This window comes from Trachymyrmex cornetzi, unplaced genomic scaffold, assembly GCF_001594075.2.
Source record: "Trachymyrmex cornetzi isolate Tcor2-1 unplaced genomic scaffold, Tcor1.1 scaffold57, whole genome shotgun sequence".
NCBI lineage: Eukaryota > Metazoa > Arthropoda > Insecta > Hymenoptera > Formicidae > Trachymyrmex > Trachymyrmex cornetzi.
In genome coordinates, this window is record NW_017299882.1 from 1,175,280 (window position 1) to 1,201,672 (window position 26,393).

Below are 26,393 nucleotides of genomic sequence, written 5' to 3' on the forward strand. Positions count from 1 at the left end.
CAATTCTGTAAAAATATCACGTAGAATGTATATATATTCCACAATAAATCGAAAAACAAATGCCTCTAATAAATATGTAATTGTAAAATGATTATAAAATTCGATGCGCCTAAGAACTATGAAACGTTGACTATTTCGAGGGTATATTGAATTAAAATCTTATGATTTTGTGCAACAATATCGATCATGGTAATTACGAAAAATTTTACCTGTTACACATCGAAATAATGATAAATATAAATTATTAAATTATTTATACCTCAAATTAAATTAATTTATTTTTTCACAAATATTATTATAATTGATATTGTTTAATTTTTTTCAAATATTAAACATTTTATTCTGACAAAACCGTTGCATAATATTGAATCGTCTTAGCGCGATTGCGCAATTTTTCATCAATTCATAGTGTTATTTTGAAATTTTATCACAATTTATCTATTGGTGAAGATAAGGACTAAACAAAAGTAACGATGACTTGCACATATATCATAATATCGTTTAATGTGCAATTTTTTTATAGTTCAGTGACGTACGTTAATTATTTTTCTGCATATCGTACGTGTTATCGTCATATCATCGTTGTTATTGCTTATATTATCGCTTGTTATCGCTTATTATCCTGCAGATGTAGCACTTATTGCTTGATTGGAGAACCAATATCCACGAGTCTGATGTTGATCTAATCAAGAATAACATTAAAATAACTTATTAAAGATTCTATAATGTAGATATCAAGCATGTGATAAATGAATATAACAATGCAGATATAAAGCCTGTAAATTTAGTCCCGCGTGTATCATTTTAAAGTTGACTTACAAAACGGAACTGTGAAATAATATAAGAGAAATTAACGACTGAAGACGAAGACGAATAAAACGTCAGGTTAGTTTTTTAGTGTAATGCTTTTTATCAATACTTTTTTTAGGTCCGTTTTTTATTTCTGCATTAAACTGCAGTATTAGAACTTTTTTCTCACTTTTATGAAATATCTAATAAATAAAGGATAGATGATACATAGGGCATGTTGGTATATATCCTTAAAATTGCAAAAACATTAAATGTAGTATTTATTACTCAATTTACTATATCATATATTATTATATATCATAATTTCAACTATTTCTTTAGAAAATTTACTTTATGAGTAATAACTTACAGTTTAACATATTTGAAGACATAAATATATATATTCATGTCTTCAAGTATATTTTTTGCTTAAGCTTAAGCAACAATTCAAATATGTAAATGGTTTCTTATTATTATAAATATTCAAATAACATTATAATTAATATGTATCTAATATATATGTCTATAATAATCACATATTATACACATCATAATATCTGAAATTTATTAATAAAGTTATGTTATGTATATTTTTTTATATTTTCTTTAATTATATACATTATATTTTGAAATCTAGATCTGTAATGTTGACTCTACAATGAGTCTGTAGTCGGAAGTCTAAGTATTAATCAGTGAAGTTGGCCAATCAGCGTTAATCGTACAAGTTGGCTATTGATCAGCTTCACCGATAAGACTTAGGACTACCAACTACCGATTAATTACACGATCAGTATGACAACTGATTCCAGTAACTGTAACAAGTGTAACAAATAACCCGGTACTTAAAGCCGGTTATTATAGGCGTCATCACATTATATTTTCAAAATTAAGTAACAATAATTTTCAACGACGTTGTATTACAAGGAGACAAAAAGAATGAAGACTCTATTCGTGACGGACATTTATATTATTATAAATATTTTGTAGACAACAATTTTATAAGTAGCGGTTAATATGTTTGGTTTGCGATATTGAAGATGACTAGATATATGGTCGAAATGTTTATCAAGACATATGTAAATTAAATTAATATATTTATTGCATTGTCATCTCGCATTGACTTTTATGCTCCTTTATTGTTTAAATTTGACTTATATTTTCCATTAACAAATAACAAAGATAATCATGCTATTAAATTATAAAAATAAATTCTGTGTCATTTAAGCATGTGTCTACTAAAAAATTTCCTTGCGGTTTATAAATATAGATTGTAGCAACTTACATCCAGTATTGGCTCTGCCTCTAATACATTTCAATTGAATATTTTTACATATTGGAACTGTTGTAATTAATTGTTTAAGTTAAAATGTTTTTGTGTTCTGTAACACAGTGAAAAGGCATGATTTTTCGAAAAATATCTCTAATTCCAATTACACTTTCAGAAATGGCACTAGAAACATCGACATGCCTAAATCAATGCTTTGTGGAGAAGATCCTGCGAAAGTCGGAAAACGACGATTCGATTCAGGTTATCGATATATTTTCAAAACCGGCTACGGTCAAGGGTGACAACTACTCTAGCGACATGATTAGGATTACTGTCGAATATTCACGCGGCTCTAAAATTAAAGAGAAAAAATCAATTATTGTGAAACTGTCGCCTGTCGATAAAGGTGTTCGACAGAAATTAGTAAGTTAGTCCAATGTGTATATACATACAATGTCTCTACTATAAAAAGAGAGGAAGAAATAGAGAGAGAGAGGGGGGGGGGGGAGAATCGGCAAACTTTATTATTTTGGAGTACACTTCTGTTCAAAAGGAAGATTAGGATAATTATTTTTGGATAATTTAAATCAACTTTACATAAGTGAAAGTACACTACTTTGTATTTAAGGAAGACATTCTTTATTTGTTTCAAAACAAATCTCGAAACTTTTTATTACATAAATTTTATATATATAGATCTTTATACGTAGGCCTTTATATTATACAAATAATTGCATGCCTATTAGATTACAGGTTTTACTTATTTATCTTAAATAACTTTGTCACAGGTCACACAAACAGGTATCTTTCACACAGAGATGTCGATGATGTCCGATACTTTGGATAAAATGAACAAAATATTAGGGACAAAGAACCGCTTGAGTGCGAAGATTCTCCATATGCAAAATGAAAATCCAGTATTTCTGGTGATCGAAGATCTCGCGCCTCTCGGTTTTCAAATGGCTGATCGTTGGTCTGGTCTTGACCTAGATCATTCCATAATGGCGCTTCACAGACTTGCCATGTTTCACGCAGCCTCCGTAGCTCTATACGAGAAGGTAAATCACACACGTGAGTCACAATCAGTCGCAGCATTTTGTTGTAATTATTAAAAATTCGGATCATCAACAACATTGACGAATGCAAGAACTATTCCAAGTTCAATTTTATGCGTTAATATTAAATATAAAGAGCTCTTAACATTAAATATAAAAATTATACGTGGAATCAGTGGAACATCACTTTGCATTTCATAAAGATCCAATTGTGAAGAATATGTAGTATTTTAGGATTACGTGTGACACATCTTATATAACTCTACAGAGAAGAATTTATAATTGTAATATTAAATATAAGAATCCCATTTTAATATCATATTAAACTTAAAATGTTGCGCTTTTTATTATGTAAGATTTTCTATTTACAAGAAATAAGACTTCGATACATTCATTTATCGATAGTGCTACTGGTGAGCGATTTAAAGATGTCTAAAAAGTGTTTTATCTCTGAAAGACGTCCAAAAGTTAAATAAAGAAATGTTTTTACGTTTAGTAGATGTATTTTGTAACTTTTAACGACAATTTTCTATCTAGAGATGTTGGCAGGTATTTTACATGGTGAAAAAGTTTCGTAACGACAGCGTAATATAAAGCATATAATCGAAAGGTTGTTAGTTAAACGTTACAAAATAGGCTGAAAAGGTCCTATAACATATAAGGCGTTTTTGTGCAAAATTCTTTTTCATATACCTTTCAAATATTCTTAGAGAGGATGCAATTTTTTAATTATACTATATTATTTCAATTTCAAGAGTCCATAACTAGTATTTTTTGGCAATTTTTAATTTGTATTTCTGGTGCTGAAGTGGCTCGGAGTATAGTTTTGTAGGTACTGAAAGATTTTAGTATCTCTGGGAAATGAACAACTATCCGATCCGACTAATAATTTCAAATTTTGTAATACGTATTCTTTTAATTAGTATACAGTATTTATTTCAAAACATATTAAATTTCATAGGAAAGAACGTTCATATGTGGTGTCGAGAATGAATTATTTGTTTTTATAACTTAATTTAGCGTACCCTCTTATTAATGCATTTTTGCGTAGCGCATTGCACTATTTGCATACCTGCTTAAGACTTCAGTAAAAGTCATCTTAAAATCATTTTTTGATAAAATTTTAAAGATGTTTCTTTTAAAATCTTTTCAAAATGCATGCGGTCTAAGTTGTCTCCTAATTTTCTCTGAATAAAAGATCTGCTATTTTTTTGTAAAGAAATTATATATTAAAATTATTGTGTAGATTTCTTATGTAGCTTGATCTATTTGATATTTCAAATTTCCGCACTATAAATCTAATTACTTAACTTTATAATCAAATGATAAATACATCAAAATGTTTTTTAATGAAAAGGTTTTAATATTTAATTTTTTTAATATTAGGAACCAAAGCAAAAAGAGATGTATATGAAAAGAATATTTTCTAATCAGAGCCTGCCAGATTTAAGAGAAATGCTCATTAATAGTGTTAAAGCTGTAGCAGACGAGAGTATGAACTGGCCAGAAGTGAAAAAGTAAGATTTGTATAAATGACAATATTTATTGCTTTATTTTTAAGTATTCAAAATATTTTGTTGTAAATGATATAAGATAATAATTATTTAATATGAAGAGGCAGAAAATGATAAGAAAAAAATTGTAAATATAAGTACGAATTACACTGTTTGGATTAATATCTATTTATATCATTTTTACATGTTTCCATATAATTTTACGTTTATTTGATTTTTATTGCTAGATACTCGGAAAAAATTGCTAAACTCTCCGATCACATGTATCAAATAGGAATAGATGCAACCCAGTTCTGTGAAGACGAATTTAATGTTATTAATCATGGTGATTGTCACGGGAATAACATGTTATTCAAATATGACAATAATGGTCAACCTACTGATCTGATTTTTGTAAGTACTATTACGTCATAAAAAATCATGTGCTTCCTCCAAACTCATTATTTTATTATAATCCTGACTTTATATTGCGACTAAAATTAAATAAGAACCAAGTTAAATAAAACCATTCGTGAAATTTTTAGTATGTATTTATATGTGATAAGACATATCCCAGATAATATGCATGTTGCATAAGATATCTTTTAGACATCTTTTAGACATAAGACATCTAAAAGGTGCTCACCTTATGCAAAATAAATGTTATTTGGGGTGTTGCTGAAATAGCGAATTTACTTGGAAAATATATCTTTTGTACTGAGACAAATATAAATTTTATAATAAACACAAATTAACATAGCTCATTGTCAGGTATTTTATTTTAATTATCTATATTTCTGAATTTTTATTATATATAATTTTCATAGTTATATATATATAAATGCAATGATATAAATTTGCACATCAACAAATTAAATGAACAGATACTGTTTCGAAAGACACTATTATAGTACATGTTAACGCAATTTAATTATTCGCAATTTCTAGAGCAATCGGGCAAATAGACGGTGATAGTATGAACTATTTAAAATCATTGAAAATGAAATGTGTTTTGAATAAATGCATTGTGTACAGTTCAATGGCGTATGCACGTATATTTGTCGATGATATCCATATGAGCTATCAACATTGTCCTCGCGATTTTATAAACATAATCCATTACTCCCCTCCCCCCCCTATCGCTCTTTCTCACTGGGTGTGTGTGTGTGTGTGTGTGTGTGTGTGTATAGATTTTATCTCCAATAAAATTGCCGTAGACTTAATTAAAATATTGATGGAACGAAAAAATTTATTTTATCGCAGGTAGACTTCCAAACAAGTGTCTACGGATCACCGGCTATCGATCTTCTCTACTTTCTTAATTCAAGTATTTCCTTTGATGTCATTGAATACAAGAGAGATGTTTTATTAAATGAATATCTTGATACCTTGACAACGACTATGAAATTATTGAACTGCAAGACGCAGTCGCCCACCATGAAGGAACTGAAGGCTACCCTAAAACGAAGAGCGAGTTTTGGAATGATAACGTCCTTCCTCGTTTTACCGTTTATGCTATGCAGTAAAGCTGAGGCGCAAGATTTGAATGAAGTATTCGGCACTGGTACTTGTGTAAATGCAGGTTTAAAAAGTGAGACTTATAAAAAAATATTGATAAAAAGACTGCCATTGTACGACGAGTGGGGTTTGCTGGATCTTTAATGTATACTTCACATTCAATGACAGAAATTTTAAGTAGAAAAAAATAGAAGTTTAGGAAATCAGGATATTAGATGTAAATTATTGTAAATAGTTATAATAAATACATTAAAATTAATAATAATTGAGGATGTTTTAATTTGTAATAAATGTTGACGTCTATTTTTAAAAAATTTTCTTTTTAACAAATAAACGTAGGATTGAGTAATGACGTATTTTTGGTGCGTAAAAACAATTATATTTTTATAACGATTTTAGTTGTGACGCATTAAGGTTTTAAAATAAATCGTGATTTTTTAATATTTTATCAATTTGTCATAGATAACGGTATATGCATATATACGTACATACATATTTTGTTTTGTTATGTAGATATTGTCTAATTCAACATATGTTAACAAAGAAAATGACATTATCACACAAAAAAGAGATATATAAAATATTATCCTATAATACCAAAAATTGCGATGTAAATTAATTGTGATTCGAAATGAAAATATTTAAATTGTATTAACGTAAAATGCGAGAAATAAGAAAAATTGAAAAAAATTACAAAGTAATAAATAATAAAATAATCGGAGCCTATGATGTACGTAAATTTGAAATTTTATTTACGAGAGAGCGTGCCTCTCTAATTTTTTGCTAAATCCAAAATTGCAAATTGTTAGTCAATAATTTAATAAAAGAATATCGTAAATTTACAACTGGTCCTTTATTGTTGCCTATATATATTGTATGATGGTTTTCTAATTGACCCTGCGTCGCCTGATAAAAAATATATTATTATTTGTATAATAAAGTCGTACTATATCACCATCATGAAAAAATTGTATTCTTGAAAGATGTACTTAATATATATTTCCTTTTAACAGATATAAAAATATTTCCTCTTAAATTAATAATATATTCTTGATTTGTGAAGGCAATCGTCGTTACATGCGCGCTTCACGCGATTTTTTATGATGTCCCCCTTAAAACCATGCAATCTTTGTCTGAAACATTTTTCTCCAAAATGTATTGTTCAAAAGATATTTGAGATCATCGTTTAAAATAGGACATCCTGTACGTTAGATAATTTAGATGATTTCCCTCTTAAATTAAGAGGATCGTTTTGGCGCTTATTTTAGAAGAAAACTATACATAAGTGGGATATTCTTAAGTTAAGAATATTTACAATTTTTTCAGTGATTCTTGCGAAGAAATGCATCCTCTGATTTTGAACTTTGAATATGTTGTTTTATAAATAAAAAAATCGTTTAGAAATTTTATTTTGAAAAAAACTGTCGCGTTATATATGATGAATCGTCTTGAAGCAATTACAATTTTTCATTAGTTCGTGGTCATTATTGTGGAATAATTTTATAATTTGTCTCGGAGAAGATAGAAACTCTAATCATAGATAATGATGACTTGCACGAATGTCGTAACTTGATAATGTTTACTATGCAATTTTTTTAATGGTGCAACGACGTCAATTTATTTTCTATTGCACCGGAAAACGTCGCACGTGCTATCGTCTTTATCATTGCTCTATTATAGATTATTATTTATTGTTTGGTAAATGTTAATTATGAATTAACAACCCGTTCACTAAATTTCGATAAAAATATTGTACTCAATCAATGCGTTTTCGCTTAAAAATATAATTTTGACAAGAAAAAAGACGTACGTCGTTCTGAAAATCGAGATAATAATCGCTAAAGTTGATGACTATTCAGGTTAGATAATTAACAGCCATAAAATACAACAATGCGAGCATATCTCGCAGTTGCATTTTCTACGGACATATGCACATGCGTTTTAGATGTTTCCCGCCGTGTTTTTTTATCTGCACCGAAAAAAAATATAGTCAATTTTGATAAATATTTAGTTGAACACTGTCAACTAAATATTTATTAAATATAAAGATACATTTATTTGATACAAGAAATGTTAATTTGATTTAACAATTTTTTTTTCACTGAACAAATATTTATTTACTGTAAACGTTTAGTTGGCAGTGTTGAACTAAATATTTATTAAAATTGACTATATTTTTTTTTCAGTGTGCTTTAGGGCTGGTTGTTCCATCTTTTGGTAAATTTTACCTGTGAGGTAAATCTGGTAATCTGGTGCATGTGATTGGATAATCTTGCTACTTGCCTAACAGGTAAAATTTACCAAAAAGTGAAACAATCGGCCCTTAAAAACACAAATCCTCCGCTTTAAATCACAAGTTCTCTGCGTTAAAAACAAATTCTCCGCTGTAAAAACAAAAATTATATGAAAAAATAATTTGTGTTTTTAAAACATAGAATTTGTAAAGCTAAGAATTTGTGTAATTAAAGCAGAGAATATTTATTTTTGGGAATTAATTGATGCTGGACAAATGATCACAGTACATACTCATGATGCAGTTTTACGTGGCTGTGACAGATTTTCTAACCTGAATAGTTGTCATAAGTAGCTTTAACGATCCATAGGACAGGTCAACGCTTTTTCTTGTCAAACCTTCATTTTTATTCGAAAACACATCGATTGAGTATATTTTTATCGAAATTTGAGTAACTGAGTATTCTTAACATTTATCGATATAAAGCCTGTGATGAATGAACAAATGTGTGTTAATGTACCGACTGGTACCGACATATAGTTATAAAGCCCGTAAATTCTGTTCTACGTTATCATTTCGAAGTTGGCATTACGAAACAGTATAGTGACGTAAGAGAAATAAACGACTGAAGTCGATGACGAATAGTTTCAGGTTAGTCACTTTTAGCGTATTGCTTATTATCAATTTCTACTTTAAATCTGTTTTTTTTTGTACTTGCATTAGAGCGCATTAGAAAATTTTTCTCGCTTTCATGAAATAGCAAATATATATCTATTTCACTTTAGATTCTAAAAGTGTAGTTCACCTACAGGAAATAGTACTTTTTTGTTCTCTTAACATTGATATTCAGTCGGGGTTTATTGAGAAAAATTTTAAATAAAGTCCTAAACATCGAAACATCATAGTGAATTCTTTGATATACATTGCATTTCGAAAATATGAGATCCTAAGAAAAGAAAAGTTTTAATTGCAAACATTACGTAACTCGCGAACGTTACGAACAATTGTAATTCTTATTGCACACTGGACGCGGTGAGCGACGAGCGACGAGCGATCCGATGAGAATTCTGCTATTCATTGTCACATGCAAAAAGGCGGAGCTTTCAAAGGCGGATATTGCTCGTCGCTCATCACGTCCAGTATATAGGAGGTATAACATGCAATAAACATTAATTAAAAGTAATATGATATCAATAAAATAGTTATAATTTTATAATTAACAATGTAACTGTTACGTAATTTATGTTATATTGTATTTAAATTGTATTTAAATTGTAAAATGTAAAATTATAATATTGAAATTATGTTATTTTTAGTTCGTGTTTACCAAAAAGTTCTTAAAAATTTATTTAGAATAATTTTACTTAAGATAGCACTTTTATAGACAACTTTAGAGCCATATAAATAATTTTTTATAAATAATTTTTTCTTTAAGTAATCTTACATTTTAACGTATAATATTTAAAAAATTGAATATATCTAATACAAAATTCGAGTGTAAATAACGACTATTCTTGTGTATCTCTTAAATTAAAGAAACACTAAAATTTAAACACTGAAAAGTGTTTACACCCTGAGCAAAAGTTTAGTTATTAACTAGATTAAGTGCGTTTATTATAATTGATAGTGATTATCTAGAGAGAGAGAGAGAGTTTAAATATTTATATACTTAAGTTAAAATAGATGTGAGGCATGTCATCAAAATCTTGTAATTTAAAACATGTTATTTGTTTGAATTAACAAATATTGGCTTAACAGCCCGTGATCTGCATATAAGTTGAATTATAATATCTTTTTTAAATAGCGACTTTTTCCTCAGAGGAAAGGACATTTTTCGAGAAAATTCTCCATTTCCAAGTCTACTTTCAGAAATGTCCGTAGAAACACCGACATGGCTAAATCTATGCTTTGTGGAGAAAATTCTGCGAAAGTCAGAAAACGACAATTCGATTCAGGTGATCGATATATTTTCGAAACCGGCCACGATGAAGGGTGATAACAACACTAGCGACATGATTAGGATTACTGTCGAATTTTCGCGCGGCTCTAAGATTAAAGAGAAAAAATCAATTATTATCAAGCTCTCGCGTGAAGGTGTTCAACAGAAAATGGTAAGATAGTTTAATATGTACAATATTTCTAATAAAGAGAGAAGTTAATTTAATATGTTCAATGTTTCTATCAAAAGAAAGAAGAGGATAGAAAAAGAGAGAAGAAGAGAAGAGAGGAGAGAGAGAGAGAGAAAGAGAGAATTATGACAAATTTTATTATTTCGCAGTACATTTCTTTTAAACAGAAAGATTAGGATAATTATTTTTGGATAATGAGTGTTTAAAATGAAATTTTTATAAGTTACATATAAGAAAGCGAATATATATGCATTACTTTGTATTTAAAGAAAACATTCTTCAATTTTTTCAAATCTTGAAACATTCTACTATACACAAATTTTATGTAGATCTTACATAAACCATTATAACACAAATAATCACATGCTTGTTAGATTAAAGGATTTTACTTGTTTATCTTAAATAAATTTGTTACAGGACACACAAGCAGGTCTCTTTTACATCGAAATGTTGATGATGTCAGATACTTTGGATAAAATGAATAAGTTGTTAGGGTCAAAGCACCGCTTGAGCGGGAAGATTCTTCACATGCAAAATGAATATCCAATGCTTCTGGTGATCGAAGATCTTGCGTCTCTCGGCTTTCGAATGGCCGATCGTATATATGGTCTTGATTTAGATCATTCCATATTGGCACTTCGCGGAATTGCCAGGTTTCATGCTGCCTCCGTAGCCCTTTGCGAGAAGGTAAATTACCACGCATGACTCACATCAGTCGTAATAATTATTCTCGTTACAATTATTAAGAATTAGGATCAATGGCACGAATGCAAGAATCATTTAGAGTTCAAATTTTCGTGTTGATATTAAATATAAAAAGCTCTTAGTATTAAATATAAGAATTTTATGTGGAATCAACGAAACATCACTTTGGTTGCATTTTATGAACATCGCATTGCGAAAAATTTATAGAGTTTTAGAATCACGTGTAACACATCTTATATAATTTTACAGAGAAGTAATTTATAAATGTAATATTAAACACAAGAATCTTATTTTTAATATTGTATAAACTTAAAATGTTATCGTATAAGATTTTTTATTTAGGTACGAGAAAGACTTCGATGGATTCATTTAGCGATAATGTCGCTAGCGGGTAAAAAGTTTTATTGCTATAAGAGTGTCGTAAATACATTTTTTAATGTGTTTGACTTCTGAAAGCCGTTTAAAAGATATCTCAAAAGAAACATTTTCAAGACCAGAGTCGCTGTAGTGAATAAGACGTAATTATACAAAGAAAATTTCGTCGCCTAATTCCTATAATGCATATTTATTTAGCAATCTTTTAAAATTAAATACTTTTTGATATAAGTTTGAAATATTTTTACAGAGGATGCAGTTTTTCAATTTGTGTTTTTGATGTTGCTCGGAATATTATATAGTTCTGAACGTACTGAAAGATTTTAGTATCTCTGGGAAATAAATAAAAAAAAACTATGTGATCCGATTAATAATTTCAAATTTTGTAATACGGATACTTTTAATTAATATATAGTATTCGTTTCAAAACAAACTAAATTTGACACAAATAAATATCCGTAAATAATGTCAGGAATGAAATATTTATTTTTGAAACTTAATTTGGAGTAATGCACCTTTGCGCATTGCAGTGCACTACTTGCACACCTGCTCAGAGGCTCTAGTAAAACTCTTCTAGAAACCATTTTTTGGTAAAATTTTAAAGATGTTTAAGTTGACTCGTATCTTTCTCCGAAAAAAAAATGTGCTCTAAGTTTGCAAAGAAATTATATTGTATATAAAATTACTATGGAGATTTCTTGTATAGTTTGATCTATACATATGATATTCCAAATTTCTTACCCGCATTACAAATCTAATTATTAGGGATGCATCGGATATGCGGAAAGTATTGCTGGATATCTGATTTTTGGAAAAATATCGAGTCAAAACTTTATATTGAAATAAGATGAATAACGAATACCTGAAAACTTTATATCCGGAATTCGGGATCGGATACCGGATATTTGTCATATATCCGGTACTATATTTCTAAAAACTACATCAGTGATAAAAAAATGTTTTCACGTATCCGTACCATTATACACATACACGTCATTTCAATATAAAGTCTCTGCTAGATATATTGCTAGAAATCAAATATCCGGCAATTCTGCCCATACATTGGATGCAACCTTACAAATTATATCACTCCAAAATAAATGGATAAACACAATTTTCTCTAAATGTTCTCTAATAAAAATATTTTAATAATCAGGAACCAAAGCAAAAAGAGATGTGTTCGCAAGGAATATTTAATGATCAGCTTCCACCAGAAATGAGAGATATTTTGATTAAGAGTACTAAAGATTTAGCAGATGAGATTGTCAACTGGCCAGAAGTGAAAAAGTAAGATTTACATAAATGACAATATTTATTGCTTTACTTTTTAATATTGAAGGTATTTTATTATATATGACATAAGATAATAATAATTTAATATGAAGAGACAGAACATGTTAAGGAGAAAATTGCAAATATAAGAGGATACAAATTATACAGTTTAGAGCAAATATTCACATTATTTTTACATGTTTTCGTACGAGTTTACATTGGTTTAATTTTTATTGCTAGATACTCGGAAAAAATTGCTAAACTAGCCGATCAGATACATCAAATAGGATTGAATGCAACCAAGCTTTGTAAAGACGAATTTAATGTTATTAATCATGGTGACTGTCATGCTAACAATTTGTTATTCAAATATGACAACAATGGGAAACCCATTGATCAGATTTTTGTAAGTATCATCACATCATAAAAAATCATGTACTTCTTCTGAACATGGATGCTCATTGATTTATTATAATCATGACTTTATTTAGTGACTAAGAACTGAGATTAAACAAAATCATTCGTGAAATTGTTAGTACATTATACTTTTGTGTGATACGACTTATATTGCTGAAACTTTGAATTTACTTTAAAAATATATTTTTTATACTTACAATTAGACAAATGTGAATTTTATTATAAACACAATTCTACATAGCTTAGTCATTTTATTCCAATTATCTAAAATTCTGAGTTTTTATTATAATTTTTATAATTAAGTGCAATAATATAAATTTGCATAACGATAAATTAAATTAATAAATAAATAAACGAAATGCACTATTATAGTAAATGTTAGCACAATTTCATGATCCGCAATTTCAGCTTGAGCAATCAAGATAAACAGACAGTGATAATATATGAGATACTTGAAGATAGAATGTATAAATGTACCTATCCAGTTTAATTGCGTATTCAGGCATATTCGTTTGCCGATGTCATCTATGTAACTATTAACTTTATCGTCACGACTTCCTGAACATGATATTTCACTTCTTTCCTGATGCACGGATTTTATCTCCAACACAATTGCCGTAGACATAAAAGAGTGACAGTCAAAAAAATTTACTTTATTGCAGGTAGACTTTCAAATATGCGTCTACGGATCGCCGGCACTTGATCTTCTCTATTTTTTCAATTCAAGTCTTTCCTTCGATGTCATTGAAAATGAAAGCGATATTCTATTAAATGAATACCTTGGCACCTTGTCAACAGTTATGAAGCAATTGAACTGCAAGACGCAACCGCCCACTATGAAGGAACTGAAGGATATTCTGAAACGAAGAGCTAGCTATGGAATGATAATATCCTTTACCATTTTACCGTTTATGCTGTGCTATAGAACTGAGGCGAAAGATATGGATGAATTATTGAGCACTGGTATAAATTCAGGTTTCAAGAGCGAGAGTTATAAAAAGTTAATGATAAAAAGACTGCCACTGTATGACGAATGGGGTTTACTGGATCTCTAATGTTTACTTCACATTTAGTGATAGAAAATCAAAATGGAACATAAATATAAATGTAGAAAATAAGTAAAAATATTAGATATAAATAGTTATAGCTAGAGCTGCCATTCGTCCGTATTTCCGCGGAATTATTCTATAAAGTCATTCGGGAGCGTCCGTGCGGGTTTTTTTGAGCAGTCTAAGATTTTTATAATTTTTTATTGGATATATTTATTGGCACGAATCCCTAAAAATTTTTGTATTTAAAATGAGATAAATTTATATTCGGGTGTGAAAAGAGAAAAAACGAAGATGCTGAGTGCAAAAGTGCAAATTAGACATATTGCACTCGTATTATTTAATGACAGCTGCAAGCGTGTCGTAACTGATCTCCTACCTTGCGGCTGCCCAGCACCTGTCGATATACACTGATAATTTGAGTTTATAATTTGTTTTTTTATTGTTCACTAATGTGATGTAATAATTTACTAATATAGTTTGACTATATTTCAATATATATGTATTACCTATATATTAATATTGTTATGTATTATACATTATATATTAACTCTTACTTGTTATATATTAATATTATTATATGTATATTATATCGATTATATTCCAGTTTCACTTTAATATTGTGATTTAATAAGTACAAAATTAATAAATATACTTTGTAATAATCTGTTCGAAATTTTCATTATTTGTGTTTTTTGTGCAAATATATGAAATAAATATTTTAACAATATACACATCTTTTTCTTTTACGTATTTTTTTTTACTGATAAACTCTATATTCTCAAAAATATCACGTAGGAGCACGTTCAGATTCCCATCTGGGTGCTCCCTGGATGTCATGTTATCGTTGTTGTTTACCGAATGTTGAATAAGAATGACATGATATTCAAGGAGCATCGAGATAGAGATCAGAACACGTCTTAGAATATATATTCTGCGTAAATCAAAAGACAATTAAGCCTCTAGTAAATATTTAATTATAAAATGAATAAAAAATTGGATGCGTGTAAAAATTATCTTTTAACATGTTGATTATTTTAAGTATATTTAATTAGAATCTTATATGATTTTGTGCTACACTATCGGTCATCGTTTCTACGTGGCTGAAAAATTTCGTTCGTTGTACATCGGATCGATGATAAAAGTAAATTATTAAAATATTTACACCTCGAATTGAATTTGTTTAATTTTTTATAAATATCATTTAGAATTGGTGTTGTTTTGTATTTTTTTTACAAATATCGTTTAGAAATTTTATTCTGACAAAACTGTTGCATTAAAGCGAATCATCATACCGTAATTGCGAAATTTTTCGTTAGTTCACGCTGCTATTATTATAGAATTTTTTCACAATTTCTCTATCGATAAAGACTAAACAGAGGTAATGATATGATTTGCACGAATCTCGTAAACGTTTACTATGCGATTTTTTTTATAACATTAATTATTTTTTTAACAAAAAGGTATCGCATAGGTGCTTGTCTTATCATCGTTTTTTTTATTTCCGTCAGCGTTTGTTGTCTGATTGAAGGATAAATCTGCATGTGTATAATATTTACGCTTCTACAGTTATCTAAGACGTTGATGTAAGTACAAAGCCTATGATGAATGAATAAATGAATGTACCGATGTAGATATAAAGCCTGTTACTTCTGTTTTGTACGTATCATTTTGTGGCTGGCTTTACGAAACGGCACAGTGAAGTATAACAAGTATTTAAAAAAATATAGGACTGAATTCAAAGACGAATAACTTCAGGTTAGTCACTTTAGCGTATTGTTTATTATCAATACTTTATGTCTGTTTTTTATTTCTTCACTAGATCTAGACTACAGAACTTTTTTTTCTAACTTCCGTAAAATATCAAATATATATCTATTTTACTTTAAGTTCTAGTAAAAATATAGTTCAGCTACTGAAAGCAGACTATTTTTCTTTTAATACTGATATTCAATCAGAGTTTATCAAGGAATGTTTTGAGTGAAGTCCCAAACATCCCCCTAAACATCATATCGAATTCTTTGATACACAAGGTACTTTACAACCATCGTACAATACATACTTTTAAAGTGTATTCTAAAGGTAAATTTAAAAATCCTAATACGAAAATGTCGAAGCTACAATAGTTTTTGAATTCGATAATTGATCAAAGATAGTTTATAATTAAAAAACTATTATAGCCTTGACAGTTTCTTATTAGGATTTTTGTCTTAGAATAATTCAAAAATAATGATAGAGACAATAAAAGTAAAATAGTTTCTGACGTATATAAGTATTTAAAATTAGCTTGTAATTCAAAAAATTATTGTAACATCGATATTTTTGTATTACAATTTTTATTTTACTTTACCTATAGAATATCGTGTGAAAGTATTGTGATTGTGAGACACTGTGTGCATATTGCATCAAAAAATATGAGATAAATAATACATAACGATACGTGTGCGAAAAATATATGGAAAAATATGTTATAAATTTTAATTTAAGAAATAAAAAAATGGTTTAGACAACATGCACGTCTAAAAAACGTCATAAAGACATTATAAAAATGTCTTCTGGGACATATATGTCTACAAAATATCTAGAAGGCATCATAAAGACATCTTTTAGACGTTGCTCGGTGTTTAGTGATTTAGCGCTAGCATTCGTATTCTTGAGAAAAAGAGGAGTTTAAATTGCAAACATTATGTAACTCATAAATGTTATGAATAAGTGTAAAACAGCAAATATTAATTAAAAATAATATAACCTCAACAATAGTTATAATTTTGCATTGATATGTAATATACGTGTTATATTATATTTAAACTGTAAAATGTGAAATTATAACACTGAAGTTATGTTATATATATGTTTTTTTAAATTGATGTTTATGTAGTGAGAAGTTTTTAAATAATTTTATTTAGAATAATTTTACTTAGGACAGTACTTTTATAAATAACTTTAGAGCCATATATAAATAATTTTGGATAAATAATTTTTTCTTTAAATGATTCTATATTCATAAAATATTGCAAAAATCAAATATCTAATACAAAATGCAAATGACGACTATTCCAATGTATCTCTTAAATTAAAGACTATAGACCCTTTAATAAATATATTGTTTCAACTTGTCAATGTAGTAAAAATTGTTGCGCTATTTTAAACTAACAAGAAATACAATACTATATATCTTATATAAGGAGACACAAAAATTTAAACATTTAAATTATTTATACTCTGAGAACAAAGTTCTTAATTTAACTATGTGAATGCGAAAGCCAGTTGGAAGAAAAAAAGGAAACGTAATAAATTTCGTCGTAAATGAGTTATAGTAAAGAATCGGTTTTGCATTTTGTAACATAGCAGGAAGAACAATGATTTGTCGAGAAAATTCTCCAATTCTAATTCCACTTTTAGAAATGGCTCTAGAAACATCGACATGGTTAAACAAATGCTTCATAGAGAAAATTCTGCGAAAGTCGGAAAACGACAATTCGATTCAGGTGATTGACATATTTTCAAAACCGGCCACAATGAAGGGCGACAACTATCTCAGCGACATGATTAGGATTACTGTCGAATTTTCACGCGGCTCTACGATCAAAGAGAAAAAATCAATTGTTATCAAAATCTCGCCTGTACTTGAAAGTGTTCGACAGAAACTGGTAATTAATTTGTACAATATTTCTAGTATAAAAAGAGGAGAGAGAGAGAGAGAGAGAGAGAGAGAGAGAGAGAGAGAGAGTCATAATTATAGCAAATTTTATTATTTTGGAATAAATTTTTGTTTAACAGAAAGATTAGAATATTTTTATGTAATCAGTAATTAAAGTAGGGATTCCTATTTTTTAGGTAAAAAAAGTCGATTCTTTTGGAAATTTCTTTTTGACGAAAGTTATACGAGACAAAACATTTGAATTCTGAAATGTTGTTTTGTTATACTTAAATATAAGTTAAAATAATAGTTTTTTTTATTAATTCGATCAAAATTACGTACGTCTCATCTTTCCTCAAACATATAATGCTCCGCCTTCGTCACTGGTTCGCAAGATATCTTCCATCCAGATAATCTAAAATGTAAAAGTTTGATAGCATTTGATTTTATATACATATAATTATCGTTTGACAAAAAAACTATCCGTTATATACATATTTTTATTTTTATTGTAAAATAAATGAGCCAATTTTTAGAGCGAAATTGATGATTTACATTTAACAAGTCGCCATTTTCTCAACTATCAATTCTTTTTTGTCTGTTTATCAAACGATAAATATATATGTATATAAAAAATCAAACTTTTATATTTCAAAATATGTCAGATGATCTGAAGCAAAGATATCTTGCTAATTAGTGAGGAGGCAGCATCATGTTTGAGAAGAGATAGCAGGCGTAATTTTTGATCGAATTTAATAAAGAAATAACGATAATAATATTTAAATATAATAAAATAATATTCCAGAATTCAAATATATATTATACTTTTGTTAAAAACATTCAAAATATAATCAACTTTTTTCGCCCAAGAAATAGAAACCTCCTAAAATAAAATTATTTTTATGTGTCAAGTTTAAAAAAGCGAATATATACATACATATATTTAAAGAAAACGTTCATTATTTGTTTTAAAACAAATCTTAAAACTCTCTCTCTTTCTACTATCACAAAAATTTTATAGGGGTCTTTGTATAAGTTTTTATATCACAAATAAATTCATGCTTGTTAGATTAAAGAATTTTATTTGTTTATATTAAATAAACTTATCACAGGTCATAGAAATGGACGTCTTCCATATCGAGATGTTGATGATGTCAAATACTCTGGATAAAATGAATAAGTTGTTAGGACCGAAGCACCGCTTGAGCGCGAAGATTCTCTACGTGCAAAATAAAAATCCAACGCTTCTGGTGATCGAAGATCTCGCATCTCTCGGTTTTCGTATGGCTGATCGTTTGTCTGGTCTTGACCTAGATCATTCCATATTGGCGATTCGCGGTCTTGCCAGGTTTCACGCAACTTCCGTAGCCTTATGTGAGAAGGTAAATCATCACGCGCGACTCACAATTAATCGCAACATCTCGTTGCATTATTAAGAATTTAGATCAATGGCACGAATACAAGGATTATTCTCCTTTAGAATGTCTTTTCAACATTCGTGTTGTCTAGGCTATGTCGTAACTTTTTCTAAAAAACGATCAGCTCTAAATTTGTCAGAAAATTTCATGATATTACAATTATTGTGTAAATTTTTTGTATATCTAGATCTACATATATGGCACTGCAAATTTTCAGTCCGCACTACAAACATAACTATTTATCTTCTTTAATATAAATTCTTTAACATAAATATTTTAATATTTAGGAACCAAAGCAAAAAGAAATGTATTTGAAAGGAATAATTAATAGCCAGCATCCGCCAGAAATGAAAGATATTTTCATTAAGAGTACTAAAGCTTTAGCAGACGAGATTGTGAATTGGCCGGAAGTAAAAAAGTAAGATTTGCATTTAATTAAGACAATGTTTATTGCTTTACTTTTTAATGTTCACAAGATATTTCATGATACGTGACACAAGAAAAGTAATATAAAGAGAGAAAACATGTTATAAAGAAAATTGTAAATATAAGTACAAGTTGCATTGTTTAAAGAAAATATTTATATTACTTTTACATAATTTCATATAATTTTAAATTTATTTGATTTTTATTACCAGATACTCGGAAAAAATTGCTAAACTCTCCGATCACATATATCAAATAGGAGTGAATGCATTCAAGGTCTGTGAAGACGAATTTAATGTTATTAATCATGGTGATTGTCACGTGAATAATATGTTGTTCAGATATGACAATAATGGCAAGCCTACTGATCAGATTTTTGTAAGTATCATCAAGTTATAAAAAATGATATATTTCCTCTACATGTTCATTGATTTATTATATTCACGACTTTATGTTGCGACTAAAAACTAAGATTAAATAAAACAGTTCATGAAATTTTTAATTTATACTTTCATGTAATATGACTTATATTGCTAAAACTTTAAATTTACTTTAAAAATCTAGTATACTTACAAGTATTTTTTATACTTATTATTATACAATATATGTGAATTTTATTACAAACACAGTTTAACATAGCTCAATTATTACATTCTAATTACCTACATTTCTGAATGTTTATTATAATTTTCATAATTAAATACAAAGAGAGAGATATAAATTTGTATAACGATATATTAAATAAATAAATAATGTTTCGAGAAACACTATTACGGTAAGTACATTTTAGCGCAATTTAATCATCCGCAATTTCAGCTTAAGCAATCAAGATAAACAGACAGTGATAAATATATGAAAATGGAATATACTTGAAAATGGAATGTATTTTGAATAAATGCCAATTTACTTATCCAGTTTAATTGCGCGTGCAGGCATATTCGTTTGCCCATGTCATCTATGTAAACTATTTTTATCGTCTTCCTAAACATGATGTCTCACTTCTTTCCTGATACACAGGTTTTATCTCCAAACAATTGCCGTAGACATAAAAAATTGACGGTCAAAAAAATTTATTTTATTGTAGGTAGACTTCCAATTATGCGTCTACGCATCGCCGGCACTCGATCTTCTCTACTTTCTCAATTCAAGTATTTCCTTCGATGTCATTGAAAACAAGAGAGATATTCTATTAAATGAATATCTTTGCACCTTGTCAAAGATTATGAAGCAGTTGAACTGCAAGACACAGCCGCCCACCATGAAGGAACTAAAGGCTGCTCTAAAACGAAAAGCTGGCTATGGAATGATGACATCTTTTACCGCTTTACAATTTATGCTATGCCATAAAACTGAGGCTAAAGATTTAGATGAAGTGTTAGGCACTGGTACTTATGTAAATCCAGGTTTAAAAAGTGAGACTTATAAAAAAATATTGATAAAAAGACTGCCACTGTATGACGAGTGGGGTTTACTGGATCTTTAATGTATACACTTCTATTTAATAATAGAAAATTAAAATAGGAAAAGAATATAAATCTAGGAAATAAAGATATTAGATGCAAATAGTTATAACAAGTACATTAAAGTTAATAGAAGCAGAATTATGTTAATGTACTTTTTTAAAAAAGAACTTTTTTAAAATATACAGACGAGGAATAGTTATTATGATCGACTTATCTTTTGATTAAAAAAATTAAAATTATTTATTGTGTGGTAATAGTAATTTCATTTTTTATTCTTAAGATTTTAAAATGAATATATAATATATCAGTGATAGCAGTATATATACACATACATACTACATACATTTTATTTTGTTATGTAGATACTGTCTAATTCAACATGTGTTTACAAAAAAATACTATTGAAAGAAATGTATATAATATTATTCTATTATACCAATGTAAAAATAACGTACAAATTAATTAAAATATCAAATAAAGTATTTTAGTTTGTATTAGTATAACATGTGCGTAAGAAAAATTGAAAAAATATTACAAAATAATAAGTAATAAAATAATCGGATCCTATATGATATACCTAAGTTTTGTGATTTTTTACTGAGTCCAAAATTGCAAATTGGTGATCAATTTAAAAAAAAACATTTCTAAACATTTTATTTTGCTGATTATTGATTTAATTCATATACTGATTTTTTATGTGCTAGCACTATGTAACGTACAATTATTGTAATTGATTATGTTGATTATTAATAGCAAATTTTTAATATTAAGTCGGAGATGCTTGTCGCACGAATACACTATTAACTTAATGTAAAATATAGTGGAGATATCATTTGTCGACGCTGGTGATTGGACATTATTAATGTAATTGAATTTAACCAAATAAAAAGTATCTCTGTGTTTTAAAATTTTGTTAGTTAAATTTTTTTATAAATTACCTGATCATGTTTTTATTAGATTGTATGTGTATGTAAAACACATAAATAAAAAAAGTTTAGTAATTTTTTTAAACATAATTTACATAACGTTATAATTATGTTCTCAGATTGAAGCCATAAAAAATACATGTAAAAGATTAAGAATATTTATTAATATCTCTGTCATCGCATTTTTTTTCGATACAATTTCGTCCGTTTCCTAACAACGTTTACATCGCTTATACAACGATTGTCTGATGAAATTCTTCTTTTTGAATCACCCTCGACTCTCTCTTCAGTATGTTGAATCGATAGCAGATCTTCGAATCCCTTCCTTTTCATTGTAAATTTTACTTTAGGAAATAAAAAAATGTTCCAGGCAATATTATGCATGTCTAAAAGATGTCATAAAGACACATCATTAAAACGTCTTTTGGGATATAAATCTAAAAGATATCATAAAGATGTCTTCTATAAGCTTTGTTCGTTGTCTGAATGTCAGTCTATTTTAGCGTCGGCACGAATCGCGTTCTTGAGAGAAAAAGAGTTCAAATTGCAAACATTATTATGCATACGTAACGTACAAACATTACAAACGAGTATAATACATTAAACATTTATTAGAAAAAAATAACACACATTAATAATATTAATAATTTCATAATTTCACAGTTCAACAACTGTAACTGTTATGTGAAATATGAGTTATATAAGTTATAATACATTACATTTACACTGTAAAACATTAAAATAAGAGAATAAAATCCTGGTTGAGATAACACTTTCGCAATGTTCTTTACAGGTTTTATAATGCTAGTAGTACTAAATCGAAGATCTAATTTAATTTGGAAGGAATACTACTATTTCAGTTTGATTATGTTGCAAGTCCGAAAGTAATCATCATATACTTGACTTAAATTTATTAAAAATATTTATATATATACTCATAGATATATTATTTCTACATTTAACTTCAACCGTAATTGACGTCTCTTTTACATACAATTAGTTGATTTATTTTATAACATTGAAATTATATGTTACTCTCTTTAGTTGATATTTACTAGAAAGTTCTTAGCATATTTTTATTTGTTTTATAGACAAATTTAGAATCATATACAAATAATGTTCTATAAATAATTTTTTTTTAAACGTCGTTTCTTGTAATTTAGCTCAACACATAAAGTTTCAATGTCATTTTATTTAAAATTATGACTATGCACAAAAAACTTTTTACCTGCGTTTTCTTAAAAAATAAACGTTGTTCGTAAAATATTTTGCAAAAACTAATAGATGTGTTCGGGGAACTATATTAGCTATATCAGCGCTATTATTGTACCATACTATATCCTTACGTCTAATGGACGATGAAGATAAAATGTCACAAATAGCTCTAATAGCGTCATCCCGAACGCAGCCATTGTATGTCGGACGAACTAATAGACGCAGTTGAAGATCAGAGTTTTTGAACACACATCAAAATTTACATCAGGAGAAATACAGCTACTCATTCAGTTGTTACTGAATTATCACAGGTTGTATCATGATCATGATTTTAAAAGGGTTTATGTTGAAATTTTAGATGTTGAACGAAATTACAAGAAATGATTGATTTCGGAAATAACTATATAGTAGTAATTAAATGGTAAAAGAACGGCATTAATTTAATTCATACATAGAATTACTTAACCAATGGTGTGTCATTGTTACTTAGATATTCATTAATCATTTTTTTTTAAATCAGTAAATAAATTTACTAAAAGCAGTAAATTCATGTTTTAGAACAGAGAATTTGTTTCAAAGCAATGAATTTGTGTTTTTAAAACAGTAAACTTGTGTTTCAGAACAGATAATTTGCTTTTAAAACAGTGAATTTATGTTTGTAAAGCAGTGAATAATATCTATTACAATAAGAATTTACAACGCATTCGCGGCCATAGAGCATGAAAATGTGACCTCAGCGCGTGCTTGCATTGCAGTATTTCGTGGCTGTGGCAGATTTCCTAACCTGAATAGTCGTCAACATAAAATATTTCTGTTTACGAAACAGAGCGACACTTTTTTCTTGTCAAATCTTTACGCGAAAACGCATCGATTCAGTGTATTTTTATCAAAATTTGAGGTGAGTGGGCTCTTTTTAACATTTATCGTTGAATGTAATGGTGTTACAATGTACCCTGGCGAGGTGGTACTTTTAATTCCAAACTGATATTGTAAAAATTTATATAAATATATTTGAACCACTCAAAAATATCAAAAAAAGACAGCTTGAGAAAACATATTTTAGAATTAATAAAATTAAAACATGATAAAAAGCATCTTATTTGAAAATTTAAAACAAAAAAATATAACATCGTAAATTTACACTTACATGGCTTATCTGAGCACTTTACATATAACTTCTTTTACATGCGGCGCATGCGCGGTTGATGTCATGAGGCAAACACACGCCTCGATACCGACTATTTTTGTTCTTCATATGTCCATCTTATCTCTTATTATTTAAAAGCATTGTTATAACTATAAGAGCCTGCGCACAATAGAGGAACAAGAATTAGATATTAAGATTTCAACCTATCAGAAACCGTGTATTCCGATGTAATCAGTTTCTGATAGGTTAAAATCTTAATATCTAATTCCTGTTCCTCTATTGTGCTCAGGCCCTAACCTTCGCGTCCCCTATAATTTGACTCTCATTCGCCCTGATTTTTTTGGATTTTTTCTTTCTCCACTATAATTTTACATATTGGATAGGAGCACATTAAATATCTCTTATTATTTAAAAGATATATGCATTATTACAACTAACCTTCGTTACAACTGTCCTCAATATCCCCTATAATTTGACTCTCATTCGCCCTGATTTTTTTGGATTTTTTCTTTCTCCACTATAATTTTACATATCGGATAGGAGCACATTACATATTGTCATCAGAGGGGTATATAAAGATTAGGCCAAATGATAAACCAATAAACAATAAACAATAAATCGAATATTAATTTCAATGATATCAAGATTTATTTTTAAAAATAAAAAATTAATTGGAATTCTCAATACACGATCGCAACACAACACGCGTGTCAAAATTTTTCGTACATATCATAAATATTATATTCGACGAAGTCTTAATGCGTTCATTAACGGCATACACGTATGCTGTATTAAAAGAAGAAAAGAACAATCGGTTTTCCATTAATTTAAACAGATCTCAAATGGAATAAAATACAGCCGTCTTAAATATGGATAAATATAAATAAAGATACCACAATAAAGTAAATGAAAAAAAGCGCTGAAAAAATAGCGAAGAAAGATGAAGGAAACAATAGAAACATCGGAATGAGTTTGTGAAGGAAACCAGAGCAGGAAAGAAAAGAAAAAACATAATGAAAATTTCATCGCGAGTAAATTATTGTCAAAAATTATATTTTTAGTGCGATGGGAAGAACAATAATTTGATGACAAAATTTTGCAATTCCACTTTCAGAAATGGCCCTAGAAACGTCGACATGGCTGAATCTATGCTTCGTGGAGAACATTCTGCGAAAATCGGAAGATGACAATTCGATTCAGGTGACAGATATATTTTCGAAACCAGCCACGACCAAGGGTGACAACTACACCAGCGACATGATCAGGATTACTGCCGAATATTCGCGCGACCAAGACAGCCATAGGATTAAAGAGAAAAAATCAATTATCCTCAAAATCTTACCTGAACTCGGAAGTGTCCGACAAAAATTGGTAAGTTGATTTAGCGAGTACAATTTTTATAATTTAGAGAGGAAAAAGAGAAAGGAAAAAAGAAAAGAGAGAGAGAGAGAGAGAGAGAGAGACAGAGAGAGAAAACTGAGACAAATTTTATTATTTCCTAGTACATTTCTATATATTCAACAGAAAGATTAAAATAATTATTCTTATGAGATCAGTAATTAAAATTAAATTATTTTTATAAATCATTTCTAAGGAAGCAGATAACATGCACGGATATAAAAATTTTTTTATCCGTTTAATAACAAATTTAAAATTCGAAAATTCCTAGTACACAAATCTTATACAGGTCTTTATATTAAAATTAATCGCATGTTTGTTAGATTAAGAAATTCCATTTATTAATCTTGAATAAACTTATTACAGGTCATAGAATCAGGTCTCTTTCATACCGAAATGTCGATGATGTCAAATACATTGAATAAAATGAATAAGTTGTTAGAATTAAAGTATCGCTT

At 28.5% G+C, this 26,393-nt stretch overlaps 3 protein-coding genes across 3 annotated transcripts in view; all 3 read left to right on the forward strand.

The window, feature by feature from the left end:
* The first annotated feature begins 659 nt into the window (after window positions 1-659).
* Window positions 660-14,343, forward strand: LOC108766033 (uncharacterized). The gene is made up of 11 exons (XM_018515050.1): window positions 660-885; window positions 2,232-2,479; window positions 2,845-3,114; window positions 4,498-4,628; window positions 4,853-5,018; window positions 5,868-6,265; window positions 10,160-10,466; window positions 10,902-11,171; window positions 12,721-12,851; window positions 13,077-13,242; window positions 13,916-14,343. Exons 2-11 carry the CDS (start codon window positions 2,234-2,236, stop codon window positions 14,306-14,308), a joined length of 2,478 nt encoding a protein of 825 aa, XP_018370552.1. The 5' UTR covers window positions 660-885; window positions 2,232-2,233; the 3' UTR covers window positions 14,309-14,343.
* Window positions 14,344-15,973: 1,630 nt separating this feature from the next.
* Window positions 15,974-21,434, forward strand: LOC108766097 (uncharacterized). Its single transcript, XM_018515166.1, has 6 exons — window positions 15,974-16,060; window positions 17,705-17,952; window positions 19,055-19,324; window positions 19,648-19,778; window positions 19,999-20,164; window positions 20,871-21,434. The coding sequence occupies exons 2-6, from the start codon at window positions 17,707-17,709 to the stop codon at window positions 21,267-21,269; spliced, it is 1,212 nt and encodes a 403-aa protein (XP_018370668.1). The 5' UTR covers window positions 15,974-16,060; window positions 17,705-17,706; the 3' UTR covers window positions 21,270-21,434.
* A 2,191-nt stretch (window positions 21,435-23,625) lies between these two features.
* The window catches only part of LOC108766095 (uncharacterized), a 17,065-nt gene continuing 14,297 nt past the window's right edge, over window positions 23,626-26,393 (forward strand). Inside the window, exon 1 of the mRNA XM_018515162.1 lies at window positions 23,626-23,701. The gene's annotated coding sequence lies outside the window, so the exon portion shown is untranslated. The remainder of the gene's footprint in view (window positions 23,702-26,393) is intronic.